This window comes from Melanostigma gelatinosum, assembly GCF_949748355.1.
Source record: "Melanostigma gelatinosum genome assembly, chromosome: 16".
Taxonomy (NCBI): domain Eukaryota; kingdom Metazoa; phylum Chordata; class Actinopteri; order Perciformes; family Zoarcidae; genus Melanostigma; species Melanostigma gelatinosum.
In genome coordinates, this window is record NC_136649.1 from 14,493,790 (window position 1) to 14,508,466 (window position 14,677).

The window sequence follows — 14,677 nt, forward strand, 5'->3', positions numbered from 1 at the left end:
CTACCGTATGACGCAATATCAGCAAACAACAGCAGAAAGGAGACTTTTTTTTCAGAAAAATACAATTTATTAATGTATAAAATTAGCAAATAATATATACAATGTACAGCTTTTTGTCAAACACATGATGAATACCACTGAAAGCAATCTATTTACGGCGTCTTCGCTTATGTGTAAAAGTTCAGTTAACAGACAGCAGTCAGGCCTTCAGTCCCACATTATCGAGTCCAGTTCACATCACTGCTGCTGTCAGGATACGCTCAGCCTGTCCTTCAGTGACAAGTACTGTAGAAGAGAAGACAGAAGGGAAAAACATTCATGAAAACGTTTGAGTAAATCCTGCTTTCTCTGACATCAGCTGCATTCTTTTTTTTTTTTTTACATTAAGTGTTCTTCGTGCACATGAATCCACATCTTGGCACCTTTACACCCCCTGGAGCTGCAGGGTGCTATGTGGGAGCAGTGATGTAGGATTCATGAAAAACATTTTGTTGTAAGACAAATTAAGGGATTCAACTGGTCTGTGTGCAAAGGGTGCAGGCTGCTGAATATGCTAAGGCACAGCATTACAGATGTATGCACTAAATAAAAAGAAAAACAGGCTGAATCATATACATAGCTGTTCAATAAGTAGCGACTGGTGCTGCAGATACACAATGGTTATTATTCACAGATACCTACAATGTAGGTATTTTTTCGGATGCTTCTTGGAACGACAGTACTGACTTCTTTTTGAGGTCACTGAATAAATTCTGTCTTGAAGCAGAGGCAATTTTCTTACAGCAGGAGACCGCCGCTGCTGAATAAATGCAGGGAACCAATCACTTCCTCTGTCTCACCTTCTTCCTGCTGCCAATAGCCTGTTGTAGCCAGACCAGCTCCATGGTCAGGGTGTTTCTGTGCAGACGCAGGGCCTCTGGGGCACAGGACTGCCGGGGAGCTGAAGGAAGGATGGCAAATTCAACATGACTGATAAGGCATCTACTCTACAGGAGGAGAATCGGTTTGCAATCACACGAGTACAACATGTGTTTTACACAAAAGTCCAACTTTTACTTCATCCTGTACACACAGATTCTCTTTTTGGTTATTCTTCATTGAAAACCCTCAAAATGTGGAGAGATTAATTAACTTGTGTGCATTGATATAGCTCCTCTTTAATGCTAATGTAAAGGTTTTGAAGCAGATCCCTGTTTTAAATAAGTAAAACTGTTTTTAAAATCTATTTTAAGCAAACCAGAGCCTCTGTATTCCATCATCAACTAGATGGATATTGTTCACAGTGTTTACACAACAAGACTGGTGCTTGAACAATTCAATGATTCATCACTCAACATTTGCTGTTTCCAGCTTTTCCAATTCTACTTTCCAGTATCATATAATTGCAAATTGCACATTCAAAAAACAATTTTTTTTTTAAAGCATCTCATTGAGTGCTTGGAAATTGTGATTGTGAAACTAATTGTTCGTTGAAGCCCAACATAGCACGCAATCTACCTCTGTTATAAATAAATAATGATAAATGGAGAGTAAGCGATCTCATTTCATTAATAAACTACTACTGTTGTGTGCACAGCTCTCACCTTTGTGAGAGTCACCATAGTTCATGTCCAGCTCCAAACTGCTCCACAAGGTGGTGGAGTCTCCATCGTTCTCCAACTCTGTGCTTTCTTTCTGTCTCACTACAGCAGCTGTAGCATCGCAATCATCTCTCTCTGCTTCTATCCTCTCCTGGAGGACATGAGGATCTCCTCTCTCCGCTGATGATGATGATGAGGGTGATGATGCATTTGAAGGTTTGCTTGCAGAGCTGCTGGTTCGTACAAATGGGCCCTCCTGAAGATGTACGAGCACAGGCATGCGAGAGGCACCGATAAGATGATTTACAAAGTTCCGGTTAAAGCTGCCTACATTGTCTGTGAAGTGGGGGATAGCGATGACCGTCTCCCTCCACTCCACGTGGGTCAAGCCTCCATCAATCTCTCTCACGATGTCCTCAAAGTCTTCTCGCGTACGACGGACTTCGTCTCGCACCAAGTATCCACGCGCAGATGCCTACCGAAGAGAGGAGAGTTAAAAGTAATGTTAACTAACTAACGTGACAGTAACGGCGACGTGTTCGCCCACCTAATGCTAACGTCAATGCTAAAAACAATAGCAACGTTTTACTGTTAGCAGTCGTTTTCCAGAGTTAGAAAACAAGCTAAACAGCCCGAACTAGCAAACAAAAAACAACTTACTTTATTAACTTTAGGTATACATGTATAAATTACCTGAAAGCAGGTGAGTGTCTTCTCCCACTTGCTTCTGTCCATTGCTATGGTAACGTGACAGCCTTTACTCTCGAAGAGCGCGGGAGACGAGCTCAAACGTTTGATGTTGTTCCGGTGTCACACACAACTAAATAAAAGCCTCCTCGTTAAATGTAACAACGCACGTGTGTCCATTGAGCTCTTATCTTGGTATGTTGACGTGAATACAATACAGAGATTGTGTCATCATTGAAACTGTATTTAAATGATCGAAATCACTCTGGAGTAAACGACTCCCTTGTTATATATGTGGTATCTTATTTTGGTAAAACGTGGGCGGAAGTGACCCATTGTTTTTATACCGGCGTTCAGGCTACAATGTTGCTGCTCGTGCCAGGGGCACTTTTTCCTCACATCTCTTCCGCCACAACGAATGGAAAATGAGTAGTGGTTCAAATCAGAGGACGTTGTTCCAGACTTGGGGTGCACCCGTCTCTCAAAACAAAGTTCCTCAACCGAAAAAAGATGTCAAGAAAGCCGCTGCACGGCGCAGAGCAACAACCCCGAGCAGCACTGCGCAGGAAGCTAACGTTACAACTCACCTTCCTCAAAATCCTCTGTGGGCTCACATAGGTCATGGGTCAACAGTGAACCCGGTGAGGACAGAGGACCCTGGACCTTTGTATGAAGATGAAGATGATGATCTGATGTTGGTCGCTGTTTATGAGGCTGAAAAGAGCCTAGGACTTGATAATGCAAACTGTTTTCAACATGACAACCCTGAAGGAACAGAGAGCACTGCCCTCTCTCCCGTACCCTCAGCTGGGCAAACCTATCCAGACTTCCCTGGCTTCGACAGCTCCTCGGCTAAGGTGTGGATTTACCCCACCAACTATCCCATCAGGGAGTACCAGATGAAGATGTCAGAGGCTGCTCTCTTCCAGAACACACTGGTGTGCCTCCCCACGGGTCTGGGAAAGACCTTTATCGCCTCTGTGGTCATGTACAACTTCTACCGCTGGTATCCATCGGGGAAGATCGTATTCATGGCTCCCACCAAACCTCTGGTGGCACAACAGATCGAGGCCTGTTACAACGTGATGGGGATCCCACAGGCACACATGGCCGAGCTGACGGGTAACAATCGCGGCACAACAACTGTGGCACCCATCTTTCTACTTTTTAGCCCTTTTATTAACGAGAGTCGGTCTCTCCTATCTGCAGGCTCCACGGCGGCAAATCGTAGACAGGAGGTGTGGAGGACCAAGCGTGTCCTCTTCCTCACCCCTCAGGTCATGGTCAACGATCTGTCCAGAGACACCTGTCCGGCCCAGCAGGTCAAGTGTGTGGTGATCGACGAAGCCCACAAGGCGCTGGGCAACCATGCCTACTGTCAGGTAGATAAACCTGTCACTAATGATTACAGCGTGTCATGTTTTCAGGTTATATTTGACTTCCAATTCTGCTTGTGAACCTGCAATAAAGTGACTTTTTAAAGTGATACTCCATCCAAAAGATGTTCTCACGAAGTAGCACTCACTCTTGAAACATTGTTGTAGAGAATAGAGGCCGTCTTGACAGCAGTTTGAAACTTTATTCATTTCATATTCATTCATTTCCTTTGAGTTATGTGACAAAATAGCATACCAAGGAAGCTTTCCCTATAGTATGTCTGGTTGTACTAAAAAACCATTGTGGGCAGATATGCTCATGGACATTTTATAGTATATCTTTCTTTAATGTGATGAAGTACCTTTATTTGTCAAGTATTTTATTCACTACCTAAATTGAACGTTCATATCTGGTTATTTTGCCAAACAAGTTACTTAATTTATTTTACAGATCATTGCATCGATAGTAATGAGTGGGGGAAGAAGTACTCATCTTAAGTAAAAGTACTAATACCAGATTGTAGAAATACTCTGAAGTAAAAGTCCTATCTTCAAAATTCAAAAGTACGATATGATATTATAATTATTGATGCATTCAGGTTTTATCACTTTCATGTTGCAGCTGATAAAGCCGGAGCTGATTTATTTACTTCATATACTGCCAGGTAGTTTTATCTGTAACAAAACATTTTTATTTTGTATTAATCTGAATCTGCAAACTAACCAAATAAGTATAGTTCATTAAAAAGTACAATAATTGCTTCCAAAGTGTAGTGGAGTAGAAGTATGAAGTTGCAAAAAATGGAAGACTAAAAGTACAAAGTACCACAAAACTGTACTAAAGTACAGTACGTGAGTAAATGTGCTTTACTAGTTGACGGTTACCGAGGCTTTTAACTTGTCTCTTACTCCTATTTCCGATCACGGGCCTCTTTAGGTTTGCATTCTTACACTTTTAATCACTAAACTGTTCTAACTATGTTGTGTACTATCCTTCTGTTACTCAGGTGATCAGACAGCTCTGCAGCCAGACTGTGCAGCTCCGCATCCTGGCCCTCAGTGCAACTCCAGGAGGGGATTCAAAGGCAAGAACAATAACCTGCGTCTGTGTCTATCCGTTGTCTCTCTAATGTGACCAAATGATGCAAGTCCTCCGTCTCACTATTCTACTGTGAATCCGATTCAAACCGTCTCCTCTCTCACTCCCTCCCTGCAGTCGGTGCAGTCGGTGATCTCTAATTTGCTCATCTCGCACATTGAGCTGCGTTCAGAAGAGAGCCCGGACGTCCGGGCCCATACCCACCAGCGCAGTGTGGACAAAGTGGTGGTTCCTCTGGGAGAGGCCCTCTCTGCTCACCAGGCGCGCTACCTGCAGGTAGGACACAAGCAATCTAGCATCATATTCATCAAAAACTCCTCCCGGTCTGTATTTCACCAACAATGCATTTCTTTCTTGTTGACTGCTAAGTCAATTCATTGCCCGTGAAGTGTTGTGTTTCTGTGGTTGGCTGCCACCTTGTGGTCACAGTGTGCGTGCTCCTCGGCTGTAATCCTTCTCTGAGCATCACACGTCTTTTCTCCGGCCGTACCCGAACATACCCTTCATACTCGTTGGTCTGGCTCCAGTGCCGGACCTCCGTTCCTCTCCTTGTCACGGGTTGGCTCACTGTCTGTGTGTACTGTTCTGTCAATGTGCAGCAACACTTCATCTGTCTCCGCTGGATGGACAGCTGGAATGTGACACCTGCATCCGAGAGTTTAGACCCGGTGAACACGAGCTCCGTTGGGTCTTCTTCGTGTCTTTTTTTTACGCTCCTTTCTGATTTATTTTTGGATTGTTTATAATAATTCATAATTTCGCTTTTCTTGGTTGCTTTAATTGCTTTTGACCGGCTCATTATATTACTCCCCCTGACCGGATGCCGTCTGCAACCTGCTCATTAACCTCCATTTCACTCTGCACTCCCGTGATTTGACCGGACAGTACACAGCATCGAGAGAACGCTGCACTCGGGTGTAAAATGAGCATCGCCGCGGTCATTCAGGCAGAACTTAATGATTGTTGAGCCAATCAGAAAAATGAACCAGTCATGCAGACAGCTTTTTGGGGGCTCAGCTGTATGCGTTTCCCTAGCTTGTGGCACTCTTGTTGTGTTGCAATGGACGTCGATGGTGTAATCTGGAGCTTAAGCATAGAATCATTTCTGTTCTTTACTTAAAACAAATGCGCTGAAGTTTATGAAGAGCAATTTGTACTTAAAAAAATAAATAAAAATGTCTGTTTTCATATTAGAATAGTATCTGACACCTTTGCCTCACCTGCAAACTACAAACTGTCAGATACTACATACAGAGTAATGTATTGTGCAAGAGGCTGCACTCTGATTTACCACAGTGTGAGAACTCATCATGTTCCTGCGCTTCAGTAGCGGAGCAGCAGTTCTTGTGGAATGGTATATGTGGGAGAACAAAGTCAGGTGTGACCCCTTTTGTTTTCTACATTTGAGTGCATAAAAAGGAAGCAATACCGTGAAGGGATATTCTGTAGCACACAGTATATAGTACTTCTTTGGTTGGTATGTATGTATCAGTGTGAAAGCGGACATATTATTTTTTTTTTATCATACAAAGTAGCTCGGTTGTTGCTAAAGTAAGAATATGAATTAACTACATTTATATCCTAAACATCAAAAACTGTGGGGATTTAATTCACTATGAAGAGATTTGATCTCTTTCCCAATAATTCAGATTCTGTTTCCTAAAGGAGATGATGAGCTCCTCTGTACCATTTGGCTTACTATCTATATCAGTAATACTCCCAGAATCATGCAAACTGTGCATAAGAGCCCAATAAAAGTCAGCATCGCTGTACGTTCCACAAGACGGGAGACAAGCTCGTTTTTATTGAACAAAGAAAACCACAGTAGCGCTCGCTTTTGCACTTGAATTTTCACAGAACAGCACACGTTTGCAAAACACTAAAACAATAAGCGTAGAGAAAGGAAAAAGTCACACTTGATGTACCCATATAACCAAAGGGAAAACCAACCCAGCTATAGCATGGCTTTGCAAGTGTTTATGCTACGGTTGTCTGAGAGTATCACATCAACTATACAATCATTTAATGCAAAATACATTCCTTGGATGTCTTGACGTCAACCACTGGGCAACCTTTCCAACCCGATGCTAACTTTATTAACTGTTAATGTCTTTGTTTAACAAGTGTATGTGAATTAAATAAGATGAAACCAACTTCCTCACACTTAAATATCAATTTAAAGTATTAACATTCCTATATCGAGGTGAACTCTCAGAGGAGGGGCCAACTTTTAAACGTTGTGTTTACAAACCGCAACCGACAAAATCCTACTCAGTGTGTCTTTAACATCTGGGTTGTGGGGTTGAAAGGAGGATCTATCTAAATTAATGAGATTTGAGGGTGGAGTAATGGCTTTTATTTCAGGCCCCAAACTGCTCTATAGTGTGGGGGGGGGGGGGGGGGGGGGGCTGGTGGTCTTTTCAGGTAGAGGAGGTGAGTCAAGATGGAGTTGCACCTGAGGCTGAGGCAGTGTTATGGGAGTCTTTATGAGGGTTAGGGTCACAGATAAGATGACGCTCTATCTTGTCGTCGGTCAGGTCCGCTCCAGGAACCAGATCTCATTCTGGCGGTTGATGTGACCGGGGTTGGTGTAGCCGGCCACAATGAACGAGTCAGTGGCTCTCAGGCCGGGGGAGTCCAGCTGCTCGGCCAGGGCGTTGATCTGATTAACGATGGTCACTTCATTGGTGGGGCCAGTAAAGGACCTGAAAGAAGGAGGGAGTGGCGCATGAGCACGTGGAATCACATTTCATTACCTCATCAATCGTTGTTTGCCACCAGTGCTAACAAGAAGAAGGAGCTGATTTAGGAATAGCAAAAGTGTAATTTTGTATTTCGTTCTCTACGGACCTTGTGTATACGGTAGTGGCGGGCCAGATCTCTATGACGATCTCATTGTCGTGAGGTTGCGGGGGCTGGGCCTGATGCTCGACGGGAAGGCTATACGCCACAGTGACGTTGTGGGAGATCACAGAATGGTTCTCGTCCGTGCGCACCACTGTGACGATGGGCACCGTCATGCCCAGGTAGGCACCTAGAGGTGTAGAGGAAATGGTCAGGCTGGCGTGGGGATTATCATCAACCAATGACAATGAAGACAAAGACTGAATTTCAAAAGGTCAGAACCTTTTCTATTTATTTTTTTTAATGGTTGCTTGCTGCTGTACTTACCCAAGGAGTTCTGCTGGCAGATATATCTCATTAGCTTCATGAAACCATAGCAGATGCTCTGTTCGTAAGTCTTCTCGTGCATTGTTACACAAGCCCAGTGGCCCTTCTCGTATTGCCGCTTCTCCCACAGCAGCTCCCCACACTGAAACGGCAAAGACGAGTGAAGACGAAGTTAGGACTGTGGGTACTCGTGATTACTGCGTGAAACAGAATCGAGGCTGATGAAACTGTGTCCTGTAACAGCTGATATTATAGCTGGATGATGGAATTGAGAATGCCGGCAAATGCTCGGACTCGCCGTCAACGAAATGTGTAAAAAATACATTTGTATGTGACTTTTTTTTCCCCCTCACACATTTACCAAGCTCCATTTGAACATTTACATTAACTTTTTTACTTTTAAGGGGAGTTAATGTTACTGATGCACCTCTGATGATCAGTGTGTTTTACAGACCGTCAGTAAATACTCTGTTGTCTGTCGCTTACAGCAAAGCGTCCAATCTCTGAACTTTCCTAATTATCTACATCGATGAATCAGTGATGAAAACCATGCTTTTGTTTCGCACGTACATTTGTATTTGATCGTTGCTTCCCGTCAACATGCTGTCCTTTCACACGGCACGGAGACCTGCTCTAAGAATAGGGTGCCATGATTGTCCTTTGTTTAACCGGAGTCTCCAGCCAAGTTTCAATGAACGAATGAACTCAAGTTAAACCAATTAGCCCTCTTTATTTATACAGCCCCCTGAGGAGTTTAAATGGCTTATTGTATTGGGGGACACAACCTGTCAAAAATAAATATCTGACCCATACTCACCAACCAATCTGTGAGCTTTTCTCTTTTTATATAGACCATAAAAATGTCTAGAAAGGTGTGCGTCCACACCTGTGCAGTATGTGTCGTGGTCAAAGTAGTAAAAGTCTGGTAGATACCTTCTCTTTGCGTTCGAGGAGAGTGAACGGGATGGCTTCTCTGTTGCCGCGTCCTTGGTTGTTGCTGGTTAGCTGTTGGATGGGCTCCGCCATTTCTGTACACAGACAAACGACACTTGATCAGTTTAAACGGCGGTAGAGAAGTAAAGTATTGTCACAACGTACAGACGGTACATAGGCACTTTGAAACCTTTCGTTTTGATAAGTGTCGACATATAAACTCGTATCTAGACTCGCAGCCTCCCCGTCTAATCTGTATCAAACATCCTCTCTTCCTGTAAGCTACCGGCAGGTCATGCTGGTAGTCTCTGTGAGAAAAGGCAGCCAGATGGGCAGACGAGTGTGCCAGGATGTGCCAGGATGTCGCAGAGAGTAACGTTTGTTGGAGCTGATGGAGAGAACACTGAGTAAAGCTGCCCCAGGGCCAGATATATAGACTATTAACAGAGAGGGGACGACAGCAGTTAGCCAATGCTTTTGAAATATTCTGCAGAACTTTGGAGTTTATGTATCAAAGTAGTTTATGGAACTGCGGTTAAGTTACATCTTCTATCCAACCACAGGAATTTAAACTTGTTATAAATCATGTTATTACACGTATGTTGCAGGTGTAATTTAGCCACACATGCTGAAGTTAGTGTGGACCTTATTGCGTAATACTACAAGTGGCCCACGGGAGCAACTCATCTCCTATGTTGTCATTGCTTTCAACTTTAACAGCCGCGACACAGCACACTCTGTTGTGATTGTGCCCATGTTGTCAGATTAAATAATGCCGCTGTGTTCCATTGTTGAACTGTCGAATGCAAGTCACTCAAGGTGAAGCCAATTCAATCAATAGTCAACGTACAGTAGGTGAACATGTGTGTACAAGTAGGAAATTGTGTACAACATTTGAAAATGTGTCACGACTACGGTCTTTTCATGGTTTCTCATTAGATCGGTTCATTGAGTTTCTTCAGTTGAAACCTGGGGTGTGTGTGTGTATTTAGTGTTTATTTTTTTTAACCATCGGGGCACTTTGAACACAAAATTACAGATAATATATTTGTTCTATTTTATCATTTATTTTCTATTGAGGTTATAACTTGCTGGACGCAACACATTCTCGTATTACTATATTATTACCCGTACTATTACTGCTTTAGTGTTAGACCATATTTCTTGTTAAAGGTTTTTTCGGGGGTGAGTGGGTCCACGGATAGAGGACGCCGTCTGTTCTGCAGACTGTAAAGCTCGCTGGCAAATTCGTGATATTTGGGCTTTACAAGTCAAATTTAATTAAATATTCCTACATCAATATCCCCGTCGTATTTATATATTGCCTGTGAGATTGCACTGTCCCAATATAATATTTAAAGCCACAAGAGGAATGTGTATTTGCTATTATTACATGTCTGATAACTTCATCTGAGTGAAAAGCTGACTTAAAAAACACTCCCTGCACTTGTGATCCCTTGTCTTCTGTGCACTAATAAGATCTCCAGATATCCATGCAAATCACAATACACACAAACGTGTTTTTCTTTTTGCAGTTAAGTTTGGCAACTATTTGTAGAAAAAATGGGGTCAGTCTGCAATGTGTTTTCTGACTTTGCAGACTTCTAGCTGCTAAAATGACAGACTTTCTCCTTTTCTGGGACCCAAAAGAACTTCTACAGGTCCAACAATCACACTTGAGGAAATGCAACTTGTTGTTATTGCTGTAGTTTGGCCATTTAAATCACTACCCATCACCATGCAAGCAGTTTTAAGAAACGTACTCATCTGTGTTTGGCCTTGCTTAGTGCATTAACGATACAGGGAAGGTGGTGTCCTGGTTTATCTATAGTCGTGCATCACTGGAAACTAGGTCAATGGGTTGAGGAAGTTGAGCCCAACATGTCTTTAGTTGTTGTTTTGACTTGTCTGTACGCCACGCCTACGTTTATGCGAGGCTAATAGACTATAATCTAGTATTGGGTATTACCGAGTACAACATGAATCAAGACAACGTCAAACAGAGTTGTATGTCTCGTGACGTGTTTATGTTGTACCTTGAGAAAGCTCCACTTGGTGCCCCTCGCTACGTCCTGCCAGTACTGCAGCAGCCGGTCATCGTCTATGGTTTGCTCCTCTTCTTCGGGGTTGCCCGAGTCTGAACGCCCGTCTTCCGAGAAGGACTCCAGGTCCTCCAGTGTGATCATCCCGCTTTGGTCGGGCCCGCCGCCGTCGTCACCACCTCCGCCGCCACCGCCATTCATTTGGCAGCCACCGTGGTCCATCTCTGCTCGTTAGACTAGCAGCGACCTTATCGAGGACAAATAGGACTGAAAATCAAAACAAATGCTCGTTAAAGTAAAGTGTTTTTTCCTCCTTCGGACCTCCGCGAGTTGCTCGTCCAGTCGTTACTTTCTGGTCAACAAACTGCGAAGCTCTCCTCCACACATTAAGCCATATTCATATTCACAATGTTACATCGGACTTAAACGAGACATATCCTTTCGTCCGCGCACTTAATATTCGCTTAAAAAGCAACAACAACAACCCCAAAGGATGAAGTCGACTCCCTCTCTCGCCCTCGCGGAGCAGAGTGACTTCTCTCGGCCGTAACCAGAGGTGAATGCGATGTTTACAGGGGATGAGGGCGGAGCACGTGACACTGCGGGCTCGAGACTATAAAGACCCGAGTGTCCCCCCCCCCACACACACACACACACACACACACACACACACACACACACTCGTGCGCAGACATTTCATCCAATACGAATCCAAGAAAGGGCCAAGATGTGCAACAATAACAAAATCATTGGTCTTGAACAGAAGCATCTTCACATTCATATTTCAGCCTGCTTGTTATATGCCAGCACAGATGTCTATTTATTGTGTGCTGTGGCTGCAACTCTTAATTATTTTCATTATCAATTCATCTTTAGATAATTGTCTTGTCTCCCCAAAAGCACAAGGTAGCGACTTCAAATAGCATTTCGTTTTTTGCACAGTCACAGTGACTGAGGTTGTACATGTAGCTCATTATTATGTAGCCTCACACCCTGTGTAGTGACACCTGCTTGCATCCCGACCCTTTAAGAAATGAATGAATGTCTTAACAATAGGACACCCAGTGTTAGAGGGCAGCAGGGTGTGTTAGAGTGTGTGTGCATATGTACATAGGACAGCCATGACTGTCCTAATCTACAGTTTTTATTTTATTATACTATATTGATCCCGTTGAGGGGGACATTTGTCTCATTTGACCCATCCCTGTATATAGGGAGCAGTGGGCTGCCCATGACAGGTGCACGGGGAGCCGTTAGGGGTTCAGTGTCTTGCTCAGGGACACTTGGACACATGACACGTCCCAGTCAAGGATTGAACCGCCCCCAAAATGTAATAGGAGAGAGAATACAGACTTTAAATACATGATGAGCTATGTGGACACAAAGACCAGAATCGCTAAAAAAAGAGGGATGATAATGCATTTAAAATAATTGCTTCAATGTTTCATTATTTTAATAATGTGTCTTTTATTGTGGCAGATGGTAAACAAACATGTCACCCACCCATGGGAGGATAATAACCAAACTTGAACTTGTGTGCTCGGGGACGTGGTCTACAGGCCACGTCACTTAGCTCCATGCCCCTCAACCAATCAACTGTTTGCCACTGCTGAGCATGCTCTCTTCTCTTCTCCAGATCCCTTCCCTCTGTGGTGGTTCATGGTAGTCTTTCTTTTTTTAAATATGACCTTTTCTCATACTTTATACAGTACAATGCCAGGTATTGTAGGTGGATAAAAGTATGAAATATACATTTTTGTCATCAATCATCAGCAGCCCTAGCTAAAAGCATCAGACGGGGATCAAATCAGGAGTGCAGGAAACATGCAAAAAACACCAGTTATGAAATTGTAGCTGAGCAGTTTGTCTTCTTTGTGCCCTTTGTCCGCATTCCACTCAGACAAAAACAGCAACCTCAGTAATCTGGTGCGGAGAAATCTCATAATCTGGACCTGACCTCTGCCTACGCATTGCCTCATTGAGAGCTCCGTGTGTGTGTGAGAGAGACTTTATATTATCATACAAATAAATATACATTCACATAAGAATTTAATAAAGATAAATCAAGATAATCATATTTTCAGTCCCACATATATTATCCTCGATGTACCTTTTTAAGTGAATAAACTCTTTACACATCTCAACACTTAACAAACAAAAATAGAAAAGTGTCAATACTTTGAATAATGGCATCCTTTATTTGAATTAGGGTTTGTTAAATGTGTTTTAGTCTTGAGCAACCAGCCGTTTATTGATCTGTTATCGAGTTGTAACCGTATCGTATGTGATGACGCCCCATCCGGACCAGATGGGCTGGACGAATGTTTCGGTGTAGGTGATATAGCTGTTGATGTTTTCTGAAAGGTCAGTGGAATTAAGGGTTGTAATTTAACTCTTTGCTTTTTGTTCATATAAGCTCCATAATGCACATTATAGAATCAGGCGGACGTTGAGCAGATATGACACAAGTGGTACGTCTCAGTTTCCACTTTAAGAGGAAAGCCTAATTCAAAATATTTTTCACGTAACAGGGAAAGTAGGTTCTGTGTTACTGTATTACGTGTTGTTCCAGTGTGGCGGTCCGGTTAATATATAACATATAATATATTGACATCGTAAGCACAGCTACTTCTACCTCTATTGGTTCATGGGAAGATCGAGGAGTGGCTGTAAAATACTTTGTACTCGTATGATCCATCACGTTCTATCTATATCTTTGATTTATATATATATTTTTTAAATATTTCTTTCTCTCCTTTCAATGTGAAAAATGTAAGATTTGTATGAATCCCTGCTGACGAATATCATTTGGCCTACCTTGCACATCTTATCATCAGTATTTATAAATAATTACAACTAAATTGCGTCTCATCTGTCCATATTTTTTGACCAATTTATTTCAAAGGGCTGCCCACTTCTTCTTTCAGAGACTTTTTTTTTTTTTTCCAGTTTCTAGAGCAGCCGTTCCACACGGCTGAAATTGAAATTGTAATGACTCAGCCTCCCATCATCTGTGGTCGTGAGGATGAATAGATATTGTTAAAATGTCCTTCTGACAAACTGCTTTCATCTCTCCTCCCATTATAAGGAAATGATGGCAGGAGAAGGAACAAATCCAACATATTTCAGTGTTATTACGTGTATCTTGTTGAAGTAGTACCTCTATTCACGCTGTGAAAGTCTGTTTACCAATCGAGGTGTGTGTGTGTGTGTGTGTGTGTGTGTGTGTCAGAATTATGCACGACCCCTTAGCACAGGAAATGTCTGTGCTGTGCAATTATCGATGATCTGTGATGTTACTCTTCCTGCCAGGTGCTGGAGAAATTCATGTCTCGTCTGTTCCAGAACCGGGTCATGGCACACAAAGACCTGCGGACTCTCACCAAATACCAGATCATCCTCGCCAGGGATCAGTTTCGCAAGAACCCACCGCCATGCATCAAGGCACGGATTGTGCAAATATACTATGTGCAGCACAGTTTTTACATTTTATGATACACAGCCTTGCATAATTACTGGCAAACTGTCATCAAAAGGGTCATCAGACAGGTCAGAAATATAAATGCATATATGAGGAAATCATTTAGTTTGTTAAAGGAACAGTAGTATTATTTTACAGTCCTTTTACTATTTTTATGACTATTTGTTATTATTTCACGAACAATATTAATGAAGCCAGTTATTTCTGATTCGTTTTATTCGTTGTATTAATTGTTACTTGTACTAGTTTAGGGGCTCCATAAAGATGTGCCCAAGGCTGAAGAAAATATTCAACCACACAGTGAGTGC

The 14,677-nt window shown here is 42.7% G+C and overlaps 3 protein-coding genes across 4 annotated transcripts in view; 1 reads left to right on the forward strand and 2 right to left on the reverse strand.

Moving 5' to 3' along the window:
* Positions 1–155: 155 nt before the first annotated feature.
* On the reverse strand, positions 156–2,340 carry iqcc (IQ motif containing C). 2 transcript variants are annotated; one of them, XM_079286506.1, is made up of 5 exons: positions 2,274–2,340; positions 1,912–2,055; positions 1,584–1,836; positions 840–940; positions 156–285 (listed from the first exon to the last, which is right to left on the reverse strand). In XM_079286506.1, exons 1-5 carry the CDS (start codon positions 2,313–2,315, stop codon positions 250–252), a joined length of 576 nt encoding a protein of 191 aa, XP_079142632.1. In that variant the 5' UTR covers positions 2,316–2,340; the 3' UTR covers positions 156–249. The 2 variants fall into 2 exon arrangements, with proteins under 2 accessions (XP_079142632.1, XP_079142631.1); XM_079286505.1 differs by having other exon boundaries at positions 1,584–2,055.
* A 352-nt stretch (positions 2,341–2,692) lies between these two features.
* The window catches only part of fancm (FA complementation group M), a gene marked incomplete at its 5' end in the record, with an annotated part of 33,961 nt that continues 21,976 nt past the window's right edge, over positions 2,693–14,677 (forward strand). Inside the window, 5 exons of the mRNA XM_079287132.1 lie at positions 2,693–3,389; positions 3,477–3,649; positions 4,651–4,728; positions 4,860–5,018; positions 14,201–14,332. Coding sequence (XP_079143258.1) covers positions 2,693–3,389; positions 3,477–3,649; positions 4,651–4,728; positions 4,860–5,018; positions 14,201–14,332 — 1,239 coding nt within the window. The remainder of the gene's footprint in view (positions 3,390–3,476; positions 3,650–4,650; positions 4,729–4,859; positions 5,019–14,200; positions 14,333–14,677) is intronic.
* On the reverse strand, positions 6,569–11,332 carry soul3 (heme-binding protein soul3). The gene is given in 6 exon segments (XM_079287133.1): positions 6,569–7,447; positions 7,593–7,776; positions 7,914–8,055; positions 8,847–8,941; positions 10,883–10,909; positions 10,912–11,332. Coding segments are annotated over 6 exon segments (819 nt in total). The 5' UTR covers positions 11,111–11,332; the 3' UTR covers positions 6,569–7,275.